Genomic DNA, 19,387 nt, shown 5'->3' with positions numbered 1-19,387 from the left:
CTGCATCACATTCTCCAATGAAGTGGAGATTTTAATAAGAATTTATTACTGTATTTGGAAAGGATCTGCAGTAAATCTTTACATCACAAAACTAACCATGGCTCCATGTTGAGTCCCAAGTATTCCTGTTACTTCCTTGGAAGTGCATGACAAACATCTTGTTAAAAAAAAACAAAAGAAACCCCACAACATCCCCCCCTGATCCCCCCCAAAAATACTAAACAAAAACCAACAAAACCAAAACCAACCACAAGCAAACCTATACACTAAGAAAAAAGGAAATGGTAGAAAAATGTATTCTGGGCAAACCAAGTGAGTTCCAAACAACTTTAATAGGCACCTACTATGGCTTCTGGAATGGTTGCTGCATGCATATCTCTAGTCATATTGGATTTCTCCTTCAGCTTTGACTGGAGTAATGTGTGTTCCATTACACCAATCTGGATGTCCATCTGAATAGTTTCTTGCTTCAGCTTTGTTAGGGCCTGTTTAATCTTCACCAGAGGAGCTGTTCAAACAAAATTAAAAACAGTGCAATTGTGTCATCTGCTTAACACAAAAGCATTATTGTTATAATCCACTCCTTAAAGTTGAGGAGTTCAATGAACAAAAGGATGTTCTACTCTGAAGACTCAAATGTATTGACACATTCTTTTTAATATGCAAGACACTTCAAAGATAGAAACGGGTGATAACGATTTTGCTGTCTTCTGAGATCTGCACCAACATTAAGATAGGTTTGTCAATGATCTATTTTTTTCATCTTAAAGCCTCATTGCAATACCTGACCTGGGGTTTGGTAGAGAACAGAAGACACATTCAGCAGGATGTCATTTTATCTGTGAAAGATCATTTTGTGCTCCATACTTTATGTCTAATGCCTTACTTCCCACTAATATCACCCTCAGGATGCTGTTCATTTTAATTCTGGCCTCTAGATTTTATCCTGACCCTTAGCCATGCAACAATACAAAAAAGATATTGCAAGGGAAGAAAGTAGCTTCTTCACAGCCAAAGCAAGGATGCATAAAAGTTCCTTAAACAATAACACTCACAACTGCCTAAGTAAATTAGCTGGTATGGGTACAGCTAAAGATGGATACAGCTAAATATGGATGCAGCTTGCATATTTAGCCCTGCTGTAACATGCAGCAATTTATTTCTGCATTCATATTCCTAGGTTTGCAAAAGAATTCATTTACCAGGAGAAAAAAAATAATCTCAATTTCTGAGACAAATTTAAATAGACATTAAAGTGAAATATTAAAAAAAATCCAGACGTCAAAACACCAAAATGAATTTTCTTACTGACTCCAGCCATCCTTAGTTGGCAAATCTAACATCTACTGCCAATAATAATAAATAATATTGCAAATAATTCAATAAATCAGCCCCCTTTTAAGAGCTTGAGGAAACCCCCTCCCCCTTTTTTTTTTCTTTAAAAGATTTCTACGAATAATCTACCAAAGGGGGAAATCCTGAATCTCTACCTTCTACAGAGATCCTTTTCAAAGAGGTTTAAACTCCAGATTTGCTTTTAAATTTCTTAAATTAAATTTCTTAAATTAAATTTCTTAATTATTTTAAATTTCTTAAATTATTTTCTTTTAAAATTTTTATATTGTTATTTTAAACTAGTCACTATTTTTCCTTAATAAAGGACAAATCATCTACTTGTCACTGAGAAAATGGATGTTTGGTTTGAAGCAAAAATCATACTCACCACCATCAGTCATGCTGCTTCCTTTCTCTTCAGTTTCTTGCTTTACCCTCTCTAATACTTCTGTAATCTTAAAAAAGAGATTTTTTTCTTAATTAAACTAGATGAATGTCAAGTTAAAAAAAGAAAACAAAAAAAATCTGTGCTGAATAACTACATTAGTTTAAAAAAAAATGAACCAAACTGAACCAATCTCTGCTGCCCAACTGCATTAGTTAAAAATCTGAACCAATCTGTCTTAATTGTGCATAGGAAGGAACTTTTCAAACATTAAGAAAAAAATAATTTCAATAAATTCTTGTAAAGATGACAGCAAAAAGAATACAAGTTGGCCGTTTGTGTTACTGAGGCTATGTACATCCCGAACGAATAAAAACAACAGTGTAAGCATTGCAGCATGGTGCTGGATGGAAGATGGGAGTAAGTGTCCCTCCCATAGACCAAGATTCCCCAAATCATAGTTTGGTTTGGGTTGGAAGGGATCTTAAAAGATCATCAAGTTCCAACTACCCTGCCATTGGCAGGGACAGCTTCCACTAGACCAGGTTGCTCACGGCCTCATCCAGCCTGGTCTTGAACACCTCCGGGGAGGAGGCATCCATGGCCTCCCTGGGCAACCTGTTCCAGTGTCTCACCACCCTCACTCTAAAGAATTTCTTCCTAATACTCAGTCTATATCTGCCCTCTTCCTGCTTCAATCCATTCCCTCTCATCCTGTCACTACAAACCTTTGAAAAACATCCCTCCCCATGCCAGCTACCCTTCTGGAAGTGTCAGGACTTCAGCAGGTGACAGCAGAAATGCAGGGATTAAGAATAAAAGTGCATTTCAGCACTGAATCTCTACTGACCAGTTTGCCTCTGTAGACAATGAAGAAAATGCAAATATATGATTCTAAGGTACAGTCTAGGTAATAATTCAGTATTTTTGTCTACAGTACAAAAAACCTTCATTAAGGCTTCAACAAGCCTTTTCAGTAATATAAAAGCAGCATCTGCAACTGCATCTCTGCATTGTTCTTGCATACCTACAGTAGGCACATGATAAATCTGAAGGCATCATAAAGTATTCTCCTTTTCAAACTTACTTCCTTTGACAGTGAAATAAAAAGACACTCTTATTCTGCAGAATTCTGCAGAATTCTGCATTCAGCTAGAAAACTCCCTTTAAATTGCTGGACTAGATGATCATTGGAGATCCCTTCCAACTGAACTATTCTATTCTAAAACATCTCAACCTTGTTTTACAGTTTCCAGCATATGATCTTTTTATATGATTGTATAACTTTTATATGATTTTTCCAGCATGTGATCTATTTTATGTGACTATTTCACTTTATTATCTAATACATAAAATGGGTTTTTCAAACCCAAACAACAAAGCCATTACAAAAAATAATTTCTGAATCGGACAAAGGGTTGGAAATCAAGCAGTAAATTCTAAATAAAATGCTATGAATCACTTAACATGCTGAAGCAGTTAGGAGTCAGGGGATTAAAAAAGCCAGGAAACAGTCAAGATATTGAGGTAGTTAGGATTTTTCTTTGTATCTCTCTGATTTAAAGAAAAACAACAACACAGAAAAACAGTTTTAGGTGTTAAGATAATTTGCCTAGCACGGAAAAGTTACCGATTAGTCAAATACTGCTTTTTTCCCCCAAAAAATGTTAATTTTAACTAAGAACTAAGCTTTTCTTATTCCAAGAATTTATGGACATGACTTGATTAATCCTCAGTAATTCCAGGACACAGGTTATTAAATACAGAACGTTTATTCTCTTTAATAAACTGGGGAATTGAAGAATTGAAGAGCTCACAATAACTTGCCCAGATTCACCAGTTAAAAACAAAACAAAACAAACCAACCAAACAAAAAAAACTAGGCTGTGATTGATTTTTAAGTTTAGGGACTGGACTACACTGCTCCACTAAGCAGATTAATCTTTAACATGAAAACAAAGCAGAAAGAACTGGGTTCATAAAACTGCAAACACTAAATGCCAGCTTTTAGGAGATTGTTTTAAAATAAGGAAAAGAAAATAGGTGAAGATGTGTTTTACCTCAGAAAGCACTTTAATCCTTTCAGTTACTCCTCCACTTCCCTCTTGGTACTTATCTTTGGCCTAGAAAGAAACAGTTTTTGTTGTAATGAGAAAGGCTCAAGAGATATGTTCATATAGCTCAGAAAACATGAGAACTTGCTCTTGTATATCCCACTTGCAGAAACTCTCCCACAAAATCCCAGTGATGTTTACATCACTACACATATGAGGGCAGGATTGAAACATCAGCCCTTGTAATAACTTATTATTCAAAAATACAAAACTGTTTAAAAAATTAATATATACACAATAAAAAATATGTTTTCTAATAATTTACATGAGGAAATAAACATAAGCAAACCTTGCCAAAATGCACAGAATTGAATCCTGAAACCTAGAGTTTTTCCTTCATCAACAACGAATTACTATTTTGAAGTTTTCCTAAAGTTAAACAGTAATGTAAACAGAAAGCACAGGGGTCAATCCTGTTAGCCTTGTTTTAATGTCACAGACACAAATCTGAGAGCTAGCCAAATTGTAGTTTATATAGGTCTCCTAACTAGAAGATCCTGAACTTGGGTCATAACAACCCCATGAATGTGCCAGGCTTGAGGCAGAGTGGCAAAAAAAGACATAGGGCTACTGGTTGACAGCTGGCTGAACGTGAGCCAGCAGTGAGCTCAGGTGGCCAAGAAGGCCAGCAGCATTCTGGCCTGGATCAGCAATAGTGTGGCCACCAGGAGGAGGAAAGTGATTGTGCCCCTCCGCTGGGCACTGGTGAGGCCACACCTCCAATACTGGGTTCAGTTTTTGAGTGGGAGTGGAGATTCCAAAAAGGACATTGAGGTGTCCAGAGAAGGGCAACAAAGCTGGTGAGTGGTCTGGAGAACAGGTCTGAGGAGAAGCAGCTGAGGGAACTGGGGTTGTTTAGTTCGGAGAAGAGGAGGCTGAGGGAAGACCTCATTGCTGTCTACAACTCTCTGAAAGGAGGCTGGAGCGAGGTGGGAGTCAGTCTCATTCTCCACACTATCACATGATAGAACAAGAGGAAATGGCCTGAAATTGTGCCAGGGAGGTTTAGGTTGGATGTTAGGAAAAATTTTGTTCCTGCAGGAGTGGTCAGGCATTAGAACAGGCTGCCCAGGGAGGTGCTTGAGTCACCATTCCTAAAAGTATTCAAGAAACATGTGGACATGGCACTTTGGGACATGGTTTAATGGCCATGGTGGTGTTAGGCTGATGGTTGGACATGATGATCTTCAAGGTCTTTGCAACTACAACAATTCTGTGATTCTGTGTTCAAAAAGCTTCCCAAACGGCACTCTGCTGGCATAAAAACTAAAAGAAGTAGAGAAGTAATCACAGTGCTTTGTGCACATTAGTAGGAGTGATCAATATAAGAGATGAATGCTGGACTGAGACTGTAGTTTTCAACTCACCACAGATGTGTGAAATTCACAGAGAGCAGAACTAGCAATTTACTAGCTGTTGAAGATTGGCAATGGATTTACATAATAATCAGGCAAAAACCCCTTTACTTTCCCCTGTGGAACAGTTGAATAAAAGTTGCTAGCCTAGCTTGAAAACTATATAATTTGACAGCCAATCAACATTTCCTCTGCTTTATATCCAACAGCAGAATTCACAGAAGGTAGATTTAGACTGGATATTAGGAAGAAATTCTTTACAGTGAAAGTGGTGAGACACTGGAACAAGTTACCCAGGGAGGTTGTGGATACTCCCTGGAGATTTTCAAGGCCAGGTTAGACGAGGCCTTGAGCAACCTGGTCTTATAGGAAAGGTGCCCCTGGCCATGTAAGGGGGGGTTGGAACTAGATGATCTTGAAGGTCCCTTACAACCCAAACTGATCTATGATTCTATGAACTCCTCCAAGTCTTCTTTGCCTTCAGCTTCACTTCATAACCAGTTAATACTAGAGAAGGCAACATCAGGAGTTCATTACCTCACTCAGCAAGGCTTGCGCTGAACGGTACTCTTGGACCAAGTGCTCCAGCTGATTGTTGATGTACTTCTCCCTGCTGCTGATCTTTTCCAATGTTTTGCTGATTTCATTATGCAGTTTGTCGAGGTAACCCTAGAAAATCATATTCTGTAGTTTGACAGTATACAGATAGTATGCAAAGAGTATTAAAATGGTGCTGGAATTAAGAAAGGGGATGGAAACCTGTAAGTGAGAGAAATAGTACAGAAAAGCTACATTTAACCAAGAAAAAAATGATTCCTAATGTGTTTGCCCACCTCCACACTTATTCCCACCTTTATCACATTGAGGCCTTCAGCAACCTGGTCTCATGGAAGGTGCCCCTGCCCACAGCATGGGGGTTGGAACTAGATGGTCTTTAAGGTCTCTTCTAACCCAAATCATTCTGTGAGACTATAAATCATTCTCCTCCCCTCAATCAATTACAAACGTCAATGTCAGTAATTTACTCTAGCACCAGTATCTGACAAGATTTTGGGGTTTATATCAGCGTTTATTTTCAGATTGCATTGTGTTTTTTGGGGGGGGGAGGGTTAGTTTGTATATTGTATTATTCTCTTTTGCCTTCTGTAATCAGGATGCACTTATAATGCACATAATAACTTACAGTTAATGAACTCTGTTAGTTCCCACCTGCACAACTCTTTATCTCAAGATATTTTACCCAGCTCTTTGTCACAAGATATTTTGCCAGTCCCAGTGTCCCTAGTTATCACTGTCATATGTTTCCCTTTTTAGTTTTACAAATAAAATGAAGAAAAAAAAATAGTTCTTAATATCAAATGAAAAAGTAAATGAAAATACTGATAGGTCAGTGAAGTACTCTGCTCATACAAGACATACCCTAGTTTCATTCAAAGAAGATTCAATTCCTTCCTTATGCTGATGCATCTGATCTACATGAATCCTCCAGTCCTAAAAAGTAAGTAAAACAGAGGTAAGTACAACTTTTATATTTCCTCTTGTTATTAAACCAAGGCCAGTAGCAAGGCAGGGGCTGTTCTCTGTTCTGCTGTTGCTGTGTATCATTCTGCCCCTGCCATGCTCATACCCAGAGGCACTTGCTTAATGCCACTCAATTTATAAACCTCCTAAATGTCACATGTGACACTCAGATCCATAAACAAGCCCTGACATCCTCACTGATACCCCACAGTAGCTGTGCTTTTTAGAGTCTGCTTGATGGAACTATTAGAGACTTTAGATATTTAGAGTCTGTCTCCATGGAACTATTTCTGCTAGAAAAAAACCGCAGGCACAAATACTGAAAATATTGATTATAGCTGCACTAGCAATAGCTCATAAATAAAATGAGTGCTTCAAATGCCCAACACCTACCAGTTCCAGACTATCAGATCTTCCCTTTCTACTTAGCCCTTACTGTTATCAGGAGAACAGAAAGAAATGAAAGAGGAGAAATGCTTAAACTGATTTTTGATTAGGAGGGAAAACATACATGGACTCTAGTGTTCAAAAAACAAGTAGATGTGGCAGTTTGGGACATGGTCTAATGGTCATGAAGATGTTGAGTAAAGGCTGGATTTGATTATCTTAGAGGTCTTTTCAAACCTTAATGATCCTATGATTCTATGTGGGATGAGAAAAAGTGCTGGTTTAACTTGATAAGTAAGTAACTTTTACTCAGAAATCAATTTCAATTCCTAAGCTTTATCACAAATGCTTCTATATCAATGCAAATTTTTTACATCCCCCAGATCCAAAACACAGCTGCAGACAGACTCTGAGTTCAAAATGAAGCAGAGCAGCAGCACTGCAGAAATACTGCTACTTCAGGATCAGGTTTCTGACCATGCTAAAAAATATTTTAAACGTTTTAAAGCTTTTGGCATTGTACTGGTCTGGGTGTTAAAAGTGACATTAATAAATCTTTAGCACTTAAAATCAAACCTTAGGAGATTTTCTTGTAAAATAGGCACTCTAAGGATACTTGGAAGTTGAAAATTCACTTCAGTAAGATTATCTGATCAAGGGTCTTGTCAAAAAGGATGGAAAGCAGAACATAGAGAGACACAAATCTGACTGACAAACAATAACAGAGGCAGTAACAAGAAGCAAACACTATTGGATAAGGCATGTGGAGTGGAAGAATGTTTCTATCAGTACAGTTATTTGAACCAGGACTTTGCCAAAATGGGATGATATGGAAAAGGGGGAGGGGAAAAAAAGCCTACAGAGACACAGACCTATCAGATAAACACTAAGAGAGACAAGAAACAGCTCAGGAACACTATGGATTATCAAAAAACTGCAGGCATCATTTCAAAGAAGGTGAACTTGGGCCTTACAAAGCTGGGGGTTCTAGATATTCCAGACAGAGGCAAACTGCTAAAGCAACATGCAGGGGAAGGAGAATAAGGAGGAGCAAATATGAATAGACTGGAACAATTTCAGAAGTTTCCACAGAACAAATGTATGAAAATAAATTATACAGAAATAAGTTGCCCAGGGAGTAGCAGAAAAAAAACACTCTTATACAATATACAATGGTTTGATGGGACCTTGAGCATCCTGGTCTAGTGGAAGGTCTTCCTGCCCAGGGCAGGTGGGTGGGAACTAGATGACCTTTAAGATCCCTTCCAACCCAAACTGTTCTATGATCCTGCGATAAGATCAGAAAAAAAAGCCCTACTGAAAATTATTGCTTCTAAGGTTCATACAAATAGCACTGGAGTGCCCATTATTGACAATTCTTGACATAACAAAAGATAAAAAGCTTGTAGATGGAAAGTAAACACCAGTGACTGAAATCACACTTCATTCACCATGTGTACAATGCAAATCTTACACACCTTATTGTCAGTCCTGACTATAACTTTCAGCTGTGGAAGCACACGTTCCACTTCCAGATTCCACTCTGCTGCATCTGTCGTGGACTGTAAAATCTCTTCTTGCTTTGCTGTGTCATTCATGTCCTGTCCAAAAATCACAAAGTTTATGAACAAAATATAAACACTATGCAGAGTTAGAACTGTTAGAAATCATGTTACAATGGCTGGCAGTGCACTTATTCAGAAAAATATTTATATCCAGAATGGTCAAGACTACTAATGTAACAGTTGTCTTCAATGGCTTTCTTTGAAGTTAAAAAATAATTAGGAATTCAAATAAATGTATCTTCTCATCACATTTAAATTTGAAAAGAATGAAATGTATTTAGCGAGAAATTCGTAGATTCACAGAATGGTTTGGGTTGGAAGGGACCTTAAAGATCATCTAGTTCCAACCTCCCTGCCACGGGCTGGGACACACTTCCCACTAAACCAGCTTGCTCAAAGCCTCAACCCATCTGGCCTTGAACACCTACAGGGAGGGGACATCCACAATCTCCCCGGGCAACCTTTTCTAGTGTCTCCCCACCCCCACTGCCAAGAATTTCTTCCTAACACCCAATCTAAATCAACCCTGAATTATAATATATTCAAGAAATAGCAGGGGAGAATTAAAATATTCAATAAATTAACACTATGCTTCCTTAAAAGTCTCTGCAAATATTTCTTGCAAATGTTTCCAGCACTCCCACACTTGTATCAGCTTAGAATCTGGCTGCACATTTTTATTTTAAAATAAGCTGATTCAATTTAATTGGATTGTTTTTTTTTTCCCCCAAGCTTAGACTATAAAAGGATTTTCAGATTTGAATCCCACAGAAATAAATTCATGCTACAGGTACAAACGTCTCTCAAGAGAAGACCACTCAGTAACAACTTACTGATCTGTATGTTTGTGCCTTTAGAACATTCAGGTCAATAAAATTTTCTTCACTGTCCGACTCTTCTTCCTGAAGGAAAGTTGCAAAGTAAGACATCAGTAAGTATTGCACAATCTTCCACCAGAATTTCATTTTGCAGGAGCACAGGACAAGAAGCATTAAATTCTGTATTTCTGAACAAAAGAAGGTATGAAGTCTGCAATAACAGATTCATAGAATCATAGAATGGTTTGGATCGAAGGAACCTTCAAGATCATCTAGATCATCCACCAGCTTGCTGAAAGCCTCATCCAACCTGGCCTTGAACACCTACAGGGAGGGGGCATCCACAACATCCCTGAGCAACCTGTTCTAGTGTCTCACCACCCTCACTGTCAAGAATTTCTTCCTAATGCCCAGTCTAAATCTACCCTCTTCCAGCTCAAACCCATTACCCCTCGTCCTATCCCTACAAGGCCTTGTAAAAAGTCCCTTCCCAGCTTTCTTGTACCCATTCTGTTACCCATTTTTTCCACCAAAGTCAAACGTCATCACCCACCTCTTTTCCAGACAAATCATGAAAGCTGCAACAAGTCTTGGGAACTTACGCCTTTGCCTTCCCTAGTTTCTAATAACAGGGACCATTTTATTTTCTTCTGGCATGTGTGGCCCCTAGTTCCCAAATATTTCCAAGACACAAATGGTGAGTAGACTGGGACTACCTTGTGCTAAATGGACAACACCCGTTTATTATATTAGAATAACATATCACAACACTACCGTAACAACAACACAATCAGCTATCAGAATTGAGGAACCCAGCTGTGCACACCCAGCCTTACTGGCTGCTGCTGGCTACTCGGTTCCCCAGCATTTACAGAACTAGACTTGTCTCTGTCAGCCTCAAATTTTATTCCAGAATCAAAACCAGAAGAATAATCAATGAACCTCACCATTAGCATTTAACTACTGGAAATACTGCTAAATTCAATTCCAGATAGAGCTAATACACCCAGGACATATTGATATATTTGGCAGAAACAATGGACTAGGGAAAAAATTACAACATATAATTAATTCCTGTAGAACCATTAGGAGCTATAAAAAGTATGGTTAGATTCCACTGCACTTTCCATTAACTACAAATTTCGCAATGTACCCTCATGACCAAGAAGGAAAATGGTCTCCAAGAGTGCATTAAGAATGTGGCAAGCAGATCAAGGAAGTTCTCCTCCCTCTCTGTTCTGCCCTACTGAGGTCATGTCTGCAGTGACTGGGTCCAGTTCTGGGCTCCCCAGTTCAAGGACAGGGAACTATTGGAGAGAGTCCAGCAGAAGCTACAAAGATGCTGAGAGGCCTGGAGTATCTCTGTGAGGATGAAAGGCTGAGAGACCTGGGGCTGTTTAGCCTGGAGAAGAATGGCCAAAGAGAGGATCTTCTCAATGCTCAGCAAGAGTTAAAGGGTGGGGGGCAAGACTCTTCTGAGCGATACCCAGTGACAGGACAAAGGGTAACAGGCAGAAACCAGAACCCAGGAGGTGCCATCTGAGGATGAAGAGAAAATTCTTTGCTGTGAGGGTGCTGGAGCCCCAGAGCAGGCTGCCCAGAGAAGTTGTGGAGTCTCCTTCTCTGGAGAGATTCCAAACCCACCAAGACATTGTGATCCTGAGCAACCTGCTGTGGGTGACACTGCCCTAGCAGGGAGGCTGGACAGGATAATCTCCGGAGGTCCCTTTCAACCCCCACCACGATAGGATTCTGTGACTATTAAAGGAAGAGATCTCAGGTTGTATACAAATGAATTGGTATTATAAATGCACATAAGAAGATATGCTCTGGCCTGAAGAGTTAACGAACTTATCTGAAAGGAAGCAAAAAACTCTGCAGAGAAGCTGACGATGCAGGAATGGAGATGCAGGGCAAAAGGGTGACTGAGCAGCTAACAGAAAAGGCTTCTCAAAACCAAACCAAATAAGGAGCAAGTGAAAATTTGCTCATAGCTGACCAATATAAATATAATCAAAAGTAGTCAGGTAAACCTACTGCAACATCTTCTTCCAATTTACTAAGTGTTAATTCTGCATCATCTTCTGTTATTTCTTCTTCTTCTAGCTCTTCCGTGGGATACGCTGGCCTGAAATCAGTTCAATGAACAACAGAGCTTTTAAACACAGCAAACTGGAAATACTGTACATTGTTCCTAAGCAAACACAACATTCCATGGGAAGCATGGATAATGTGAAATACAACTAGACAGTGATTAGTGTCTTGAGTACTTAAATAAAATTAACACTCAGCCTTAAAAGTCTTCGTTTATGGTAGAGTGTCTTAAAAGCAAGGCTAAGTTATTGTGACAAGCAGTACACTACATTCATACATCTGGGGAGTAAATTTTGATTTCTTTTCTCTTTTGGTCTAATCTCTTAAAATTCAAGTGCAAGTCACCACAGACTGATTTTCAGCCTGCAGTGGAATTTCTATACTAAACAGAAGTAACAAGGAAATATTTCCAAAGTAGAAATTACTTTGCTATATTCATTTCAAAATCCATCAGAGGGAAGGAACCAAATAACACTTCTAAAGAAATCTTCATATACTTGGAATTATCTGTCATCTAACTTCTCCTAAATTTTCCTTTGGATTAAATACTCAGAGTTGCTGTAGCCTACCTTTAACATGATCACACACCATGCATACCTCTAAATGAAGAGGTCAATTAATTAACTATTGATAGATTTATAAAATGGTTTGGGTTGGGAGGAACCTTAAAGACTATCTACTTCCAACTCCCCTGCCATGGGCAGGGACACTCCCACTAGACCAGGTTGTTCAAGGCCTCATCCAACTTGGCCTTGAACACCTCTATGGAAGGGGCAGCCATGAGCCAGCCCCCTTGGCAACATGTTAGGATATAAAAGGACATTGAATGTTTCAACCGTCAGATTAACAAGCAGTTATGCATAAGAAAATGACCCAAAAAAGTTCATGAGGCAAAAGTTATTATTGAGCTAAGTCTTTTGACAGCCCGAAGTCATCCATTCAGACCTTGAGCAACCTGGTCTAATGGAAAGTGCTCCTGCCCATGGCAGGGAGGCTGGAACTAGATGGTCTTTAAGTTCCCTTCCAACCCAAACCATTCTATGAATCCTTGCTGGTAATAACTGTTTCCAGCCTAACCGAATTTTGCATCTCATGAAAATCAAGTGGCACATCTGTAGTTATTACTATGCTTTGTCTTTACAATTACATTTTGGTGGAAAACAAGCACAAGGTAAGATGTTTAAAAGTGTACTATACCTTTTCCAGCTAAAGCCAGTGTATTTCAGGGCTTCCTCAGCTAAACAATCAAGAACATAGCACACTTGCTCTCCATAACCTGCCTTTAATTTTGAAGGAGGAAAATCCACAGGCCTTCCCTAAAACAAAGAGACATATTGATTACTAATGGCTACCCATCAATCTCAGGAAGAGAACAAGATTTTTTACACTAAAACCCAAGTGTCCATTGTGTATGAAGATATGATTATATTCTATATAATTCTACTCAGCTCTCTATAATTGTGCTGGTTTAACACAGTCTGCTTTCACAAACAAGTACCCCACACACAGATAGGAGGGAAAGCAACACCGAAAAGCCCCAACCTGGGTTGAGATGACATCAGCATGGTATTGAATATTCATCAGCAGATTCAATTGGCTAAACCCATGACATTCTCCACCCGTTATTCTGTACCATCTACATCATGCCCAGCAGCAATTAACATATTGCAACATACATCATTCACTGTCCATTCTCACTCAAAATGAGATCACTTTGCAGTATACAGAAGACTTCTTCTCACTGCAGATGCTCTGGAGCTCCACCCTGTTTCAGTACGGTCTGGATCAGTCCATGACCAGCCCAAACAGTGGGGCTGTGTTTGTACCCCCGGGACAATCAATTTCAGTGACTCCTTCCACCCCTCCAAGTGAAAGCAAACTGTGGCCTGCATTCTGGTGCTCAGCTTCCAGCACATCCAGCTGTCAGGATCCCTGTCACACCAGAAACACAGGCGGGTTCCACCTCTTGTAGTTTGGTGGCATCACAGTACACTGTGCACCTGCATCTACTAAAGCTTTAGACTCTCGTGGGTTCAACGATCAACGTGCTGCCAGGCCATCTGATCCATACAGTCCAATATATCCAGTTGTCCCACTCCTCCATCTGGTTGGAAGCAGGGCCCCTCTAATTCTGACTGGAATCACTTGCATCTCGTGAAGACGCTTTGAAAGTCCCTTCAGGATGTTCAGAAGCAGTATCATTCCATCTGCCCTTTTTTGGTGACTTTCCACTGGAAACTGAGGCATCATTCTTCAGGGGAGAATTCCCCTGTAATTGGTGTACTTGTGCAGCTAGGATTGAAGTGGGTTTTCCATCCCACTTCCTCATGTCCTCTCCATTGTCACTCAAGTGAAAAAAACCAGAGGCTACCTCCCAGATTCTCTCCCTTGGCCAGGGAAGTGCCTCCTCCTCATGGTTGAAACACAGGACCATACAGGTGGGGAATAGGACATGTTCTCTTTGAGTTGATGAGACAGTTCCTCCACAGCTGAAACACAGGCCTGGACAAAGGAAGAAAGTCTTCCCTCACACTGCCAGAGCCTGCTAAACATTTCATCCACCATTTGTCCTTGGCCATCTTCCAAAGCCAGAGATAAAGACTGAGTGACCACTCCTGGCTCTTCCTCTTGTTCCTGTGATGACCTTGATTCATCCTCATCCTTTGCCAGAGTAGCTACTTTCCTTGCAGGTTTCTTTTTCCATACAGGGGTAGCTGATACTGGCACAGGCTGGTTTCTCTGGAACAACTGCCATGCCTGCTGTTTGGGCCTGAGTAGCCACAGGGCCTACCAGTCTGCCTATAGGTCCAGAGACCTCCTCTTGCCTCTGAGCACTCGATAGGCACGGACCAGGCATCAGCACATCACAGCAATTTCTGTCTCTCAGGAACTTCTGGGCTGACAGCAGACTTTTTTCCAGACATTTCACCAGCTTGTCAGGATTTTGCACTTGTTCTGGGGTGAAATCCCATGTCCCACATGACATCCTGGTCACCAAACTGGAAAAGCATGAAGTTGAGAAGTGGACCACTGGCTGCATAAGGAATTGGCTGGATGGCCACACAGTTGCAGTCAACAGCTCAATGTCCAAATGGAGACCAGTGACAATTGCTGTGCCTCAGTGGTCAGTAGTGTTTAACACCTTTGTCAGCATGGACAAAATCCCACAGACAGTAGGATTGAGTGCACCCTCAGCAAGTTTGTGGATGATGCAAAGATGTGTGGTCCAGGTGACACAGTGTAGAGAAGGGATACCATCCAGAGGGACTTGGGACAGGCATGGGGTGGGCCCAAGCCAACCTCATGAAGTTCAACAGGGAAAAGTGCAAGGTCCTGCACTTGGGGCAATGCAATTTGAGGAAAAAAATATAGCGAGGAGTGGCTTGAAAGCAGCTTGAAAGCAGTGCTTGAAAGCACTTGAGGGGTGTCAGTTGATGAAAAACTCAACATGAGCCAGCAATGGTCACAGAATCACAGAAACATTCAGGTTGGAAAAGACCCTCAGAATCACCAAGTCCAACCAATAAGCCTATTCTACAGTTCACCCCTAAACCATATCCCCAAGCACCACATCTAAACAACCTTTAAACACATCCAGGGTTGGCAACTCAACCACCTCCCTGGGCAGCACAATCCAATGCCTGACCACTCTTTTCTGTGAAAAATTTTTTCCTAATGTCCAGCCTAAACCTACTCAGTCACAGCTTGAGGCCATTCCCTCTTCTTCTGTCACTAATTACCTGTGAGAAGAGACCAGCACCAGCCTCTCTACAATATTCTTTCAGGTAGTTGTAGATAGCAATGAGGTTTCCCCTCAGCCGCCTCTTTTCCAAACTAAACAGCTCCAGCTCCTTTAGTTGCTCTTCATAAGATTTATTCTCCAGACCCTTCTCCAGCTTCATTGCCCTCCTCTGCACTCACTCCAGCACCTCCACATCTCTCCTGTATTGAGCTGCCCAAAACTGGACATAATACTCAAGGTGTGGCCTCACCAGAGCTGAGGACAAGGGGACAATCACCTCCCTACTCCTGCTGGACACAGCATTTCTGATACAAGCCAGGCTGCCATTGGCTTTCTTGGCCACCTGGGCACACTGCTTGCTCATATTCAGATGCTTGATTAGAACCCCCAGGTCCCTTTCTGCCAGACAGCTTTCCAGCCACACTTCCCCAAGCCTATAGTATTGCTTGGGGTTGTTGTGACCCAAGTGCAGGACCTGGCAGTTGGCCTTGTTGAAGCTCATCCCATTAACACTGGCCATTGATCCAAGCTATCCAAGTCCCTCTGTAGAGCCTCCCTACCCTCATGCAGATCAACACTCCCAACATAACTTGGTGTCACCTGTGAACTTACTGATGACACATTCTATGTCTTCATCAAGGTCATCAACAAAGATGTTAAACAGAAGTGGTCCCAACACTGACCCAGAGGAACACCACTTGTGACTGGCTGCCACCACTCTTTGGGCTGTTCAAGCCAGTGCCTTATCCAGCAGAGCCTGTGCTTGTCCAAGCCATGAGCAGCCAATTTGTCCACCAGAATTCTGTTGGAAACAGTGTCAAAGGTTTTTCGAAAGTCTAGGTAGAAAATACCCACAGCCTTTCCCTCATCCAGCAGTCAGGTCATCCTGTCATAGAAGGAGATCAGGTTGGTCAGGCAGGACCTGCCCTTCATAAACTCATGCAGACTGGGCCTGGTTGTTCTCTATATGGCATGCAATGGTGCCTGAGATGACCTGCTCTATGATCTTCCCTGGTACCGAGGTCAGACTAACAGGTCTATAGTTCCTGGATCCTCCTTTCTTGTAGGTTGATGGGTCAGAAGGAACCTCAAAGATCATCTAGTTCCAAACCCCCTGCCATGGGCAATGACACCTTCTACTAGACCAGATTATTCAAGGCCCCATCCAGCCTGGCCTTGAACATTTCCAGGGAACAGAACACAACTTCCACAACCTCCCTGGGCAACCCTGTCCAGAGTCTCACCACCCTCACTGTAAAGAACTTCTTCCTAATATTCAGTTTAAATTAACCCTCTTCCAGCTTAAAGCCATTACCTCTCACTACAAGCCCTTGTAAAAAGTCCCTTTCCTGAAGCATGATTTAATCCATTTAACAGACTATGGAATAATAACAGTAACAATAATAATAATAATAGTTGGAATCATCTAAAATATAATAACACTATTTTTGTAGTGCCAAAAACTTAGCAAGCAGGCATAGACCGAATAAACTTCTGATTAACTAGTTAACATAGCACAAACTCATAGACAGGAGAAGTCTGTCCAGCCCTTGGGAAGATAATCAGAAAGGAGAAGTAGCATGGCATGACTGTTATTTCTGAGGGTGCTGCACCAGCTTGAAACAGATTTGGGGAAACAGCATGGTCAGGACTTACAAAGGAGCGCACTTCTGAGAGCACGTTTGATATCACAGCGTTGGGGTCATCATATTCCTGGGGCTGCTGAAAGGGACGTCCTGCTTTGGTGATCATCCAGGCAGCAAGAGTGCAAAACATAAAGAACTGCTCACCAGGGTTTGTGGGCAGCGCAAAGTAGTGCCTGTTTAAAAAGGAGGGAAAAAACGTCAGTGTTTTGAGGTTCTGAAGGACAGCACAAGCTAGAAAGCATCTCCTTTAACTGACTTTGTCAGTGAGTGACCCATATGAGCTAAATTCAGATGTCTAGTTTCACAGACAACCACAGCAGACTACGTTTTCTACAGGCAGCTTTTCCATCCACTATTACACAGTACTGTAGGGGAGGGGACTCCTGGAAAGCATCGACTCCAGGTCACACAGGAAACATGTCCAGGTGGGTTTGGAATGTCTCCAGAGATGGAGACTCAACAACCTATCTGGGCAGCCTATTCCAGTGCTCCACTACCCTTAAATTAAAGAAGGTCCTCCTCATGGTTAGATGAAACTTATGTTTGTATGTATGTCCATTATCCCTTGTCCTGTCATTGGGCACCACTGAAAAAGACTGCTCCCATCCTCCTGACACCCACTCCTTAAATGCTGATCATCATTGACGAGATCTCTTCTCAATCTGCTCTTTTCCAGACTGAAAAAACCTAATTCTCTCAGTCTTTCCTCATAAGTCAGATGTTCCAGTCCCCTAACAGCTTCTTGGTGACCTCTGCTAATGACATACTTTGTAGTCTGACATGATACAAGATGTCTTCTGACTACTAATGGCAAGCACACTGCTGTCAAAGTAGGAATACCATGAGCTGGGCACAACATTTAACAAGATTTTTATCCCCTTCCAAACTGTTGCTTTTAGAAAGCTTAAGTGTGTGACAGCTGCCATGGAGACTGCTTGAAACTGAGAGAGGGGTTTGAAGATCTTTTGGGCAGGTGGATGTTGGGACCACATAGGTCCCACTTCCCAAGTGTCCTGTTTCCCATCATATTTTAAGAAAAAAGTACCCCTCACATGAAACAAAATGAAAAAAATAACAACAACATTAAAGCAATGGATTTGAGCCCCATTACAAATACACAGAATCAGAGAATGCCAAGTTGGAATGCACCTCAAGGATCACCTTTCTAGGTGATAGTAGAAGTGACATGAGATGGTCCAGCACCCTGTCAATCTGAGTCTTCAAACTGACCAGTGTAGGGGAATCCACTGCTTTCCTTGGGAGATGATTCCAATGTCTAACTGTTATCATGGGGAACTATTTTCTTCTCCCGGTGAGTAAATTTTTCCCATTATGCCTTGTCTTTTCCATGTGACTCCTTGTGAAAAGGGAGTCTCCATCTTCTTGGTAGCCACCTTTGATGTACCGCTGCATGGTAATAAGGTCTCCCTAAGTCTACTCTTCTCAAGGCTGACGAAACCAAGCTGTCCCAGCCTTTCTTCATATGGCAGGTCTCTTCCTCTGATCATTCTCTCATGGATCACAAATAATTATCCTGAATACAACAAATTATATTAGGGCAGAATTCTTTTTTTTTTTTTTTTGCACAGATACGCTGGCATGAAAATACTCAACTCCAGTAAACTATTGGGGGCAGGGAAGTTCAAGTGACTATTTAGTGATCACATCTCAACCTTTAGAGGGACTTGTTCTTTTGAAGGCTTCCAAAATATACTGTAAGCTATGAAATTGAAGTATTATTGAATATTAGAAATTAATATTATTGAAATATTATTACTGAATATTGCAAAGAAATTCTTTACAGTGAGGGTGGTGAGACTCTGCAACAGATTGCCCAGGGAGGTCGTGGGTGCCCCCTCTCTGCAGGTGTTCAAGGCCAGGTTGAGGCCTTGATCAACATGGTGTAGTGGAAGGTGTCCCTGCCCATGGCAGGGGGATTGGAGCTAGATGATCTTTAGGGTCCCTTCCAACCCAAACCATTCTACAAACCTACGAATCAATGAAACGGACTGCTTTTGACGACCCTAGAATCTGGCCATCTGAGAGTCACCCTTCCTTCCCAAGTCTCTGGGATTCCTTTCTGATGGCCTCGCTATGTGTCTGATTGAGGGTCCCGCTGTGCCCCCTCATGCGTGGAGCTTCTTACGACGCGGCCCCCTGGTCCCAGCCGCCGCCGCTGCCCTCCCCGGGACCCTCCTCGGCCGCCTGGTTGAGCGGGTAAGGGGCACCTGGAGATCGGTCGCATGTTGTGGCGCCGCAGCGCCTCCTCCTCGTAATTCAGCAACTTCAGCTTGTCCAGCAGGTCCTCCATCACCACGAACATGTGGTAGGCAGCCCCCGGGCCCCGCTCCGCTGCCGCTCCCTCCTCATCCCGCTCCGCCGCCCCGCGCCGCGCCCCGCTGCCCCCACTAGCTTCCTCCGCCAT

The 19,387-nt window shown here is 41.7% G+C and overlaps 1 protein-coding gene across 1 annotated transcript; it reads right to left on the bottom strand.

Annotated features, from left to right (window-relative positions):
* Positions 1-329: 329 nt before the first annotated feature.
* Positions 330-19,387, bottom strand: IFT57 (intraflagellar transport 57). Its single transcript, XM_054387870.1, has 11 exons — positions 19,191-19,387; positions 16,973-17,135; positions 12,772-12,890; positions 11,518-11,608; positions 9,496-9,564; positions 8,576-8,698; positions 6,609-6,680; positions 5,727-5,858; positions 3,781-3,843; positions 1,724-1,790; positions 330-508 (listed from the first exon to the last, which is right to left on the bottom strand). The coding sequence occupies exons 1-11, from the start codon at positions 19,385-19,387 to the stop codon at positions 330-332; spliced, it is 1,275 nt and encodes a 424-aa protein (XP_054243845.1).

The sequence above is a fragment of the Indicator indicator genome, chromosome 1 (assembly GCF_027791375.1).
Source record: "Indicator indicator isolate 239-I01 chromosome 1, UM_Iind_1.1, whole genome shotgun sequence".
In the NCBI taxonomy this organism is placed as follows: domain Eukaryota; kingdom Metazoa; phylum Chordata; class Aves; order Piciformes; family Indicatoridae; genus Indicator; species Indicator indicator.
The sequence above is the reverse complement of the archived record's forward strand: the minus strand, read 5'-3'. Positions and strand labels throughout refer to the sequence as shown.

Coding starts and splice junctions, on each gene's coding strand:
- IFT57 (XM_054387870.1), bottom strand. CDS start 19,387: ATGGCGGAGGAAGCTAGTGGGGGCAGCGGGGCGCGGCGCGGGGCGGCG. Junction 11,609..12,771: donor ACTGGCTTTAGCTGGAAAAG/GTATAGTACACT, acceptor AACTGATTTCAG/GCCAGCGTATCCCACGGAAG. Junction 1,791..3,780: donor GGATTAAAGTGCTTTCTGAG/GTAAAACACATC, acceptor CTCTTTTTTAAG/ATTACAGAAGTATTAGAGAG.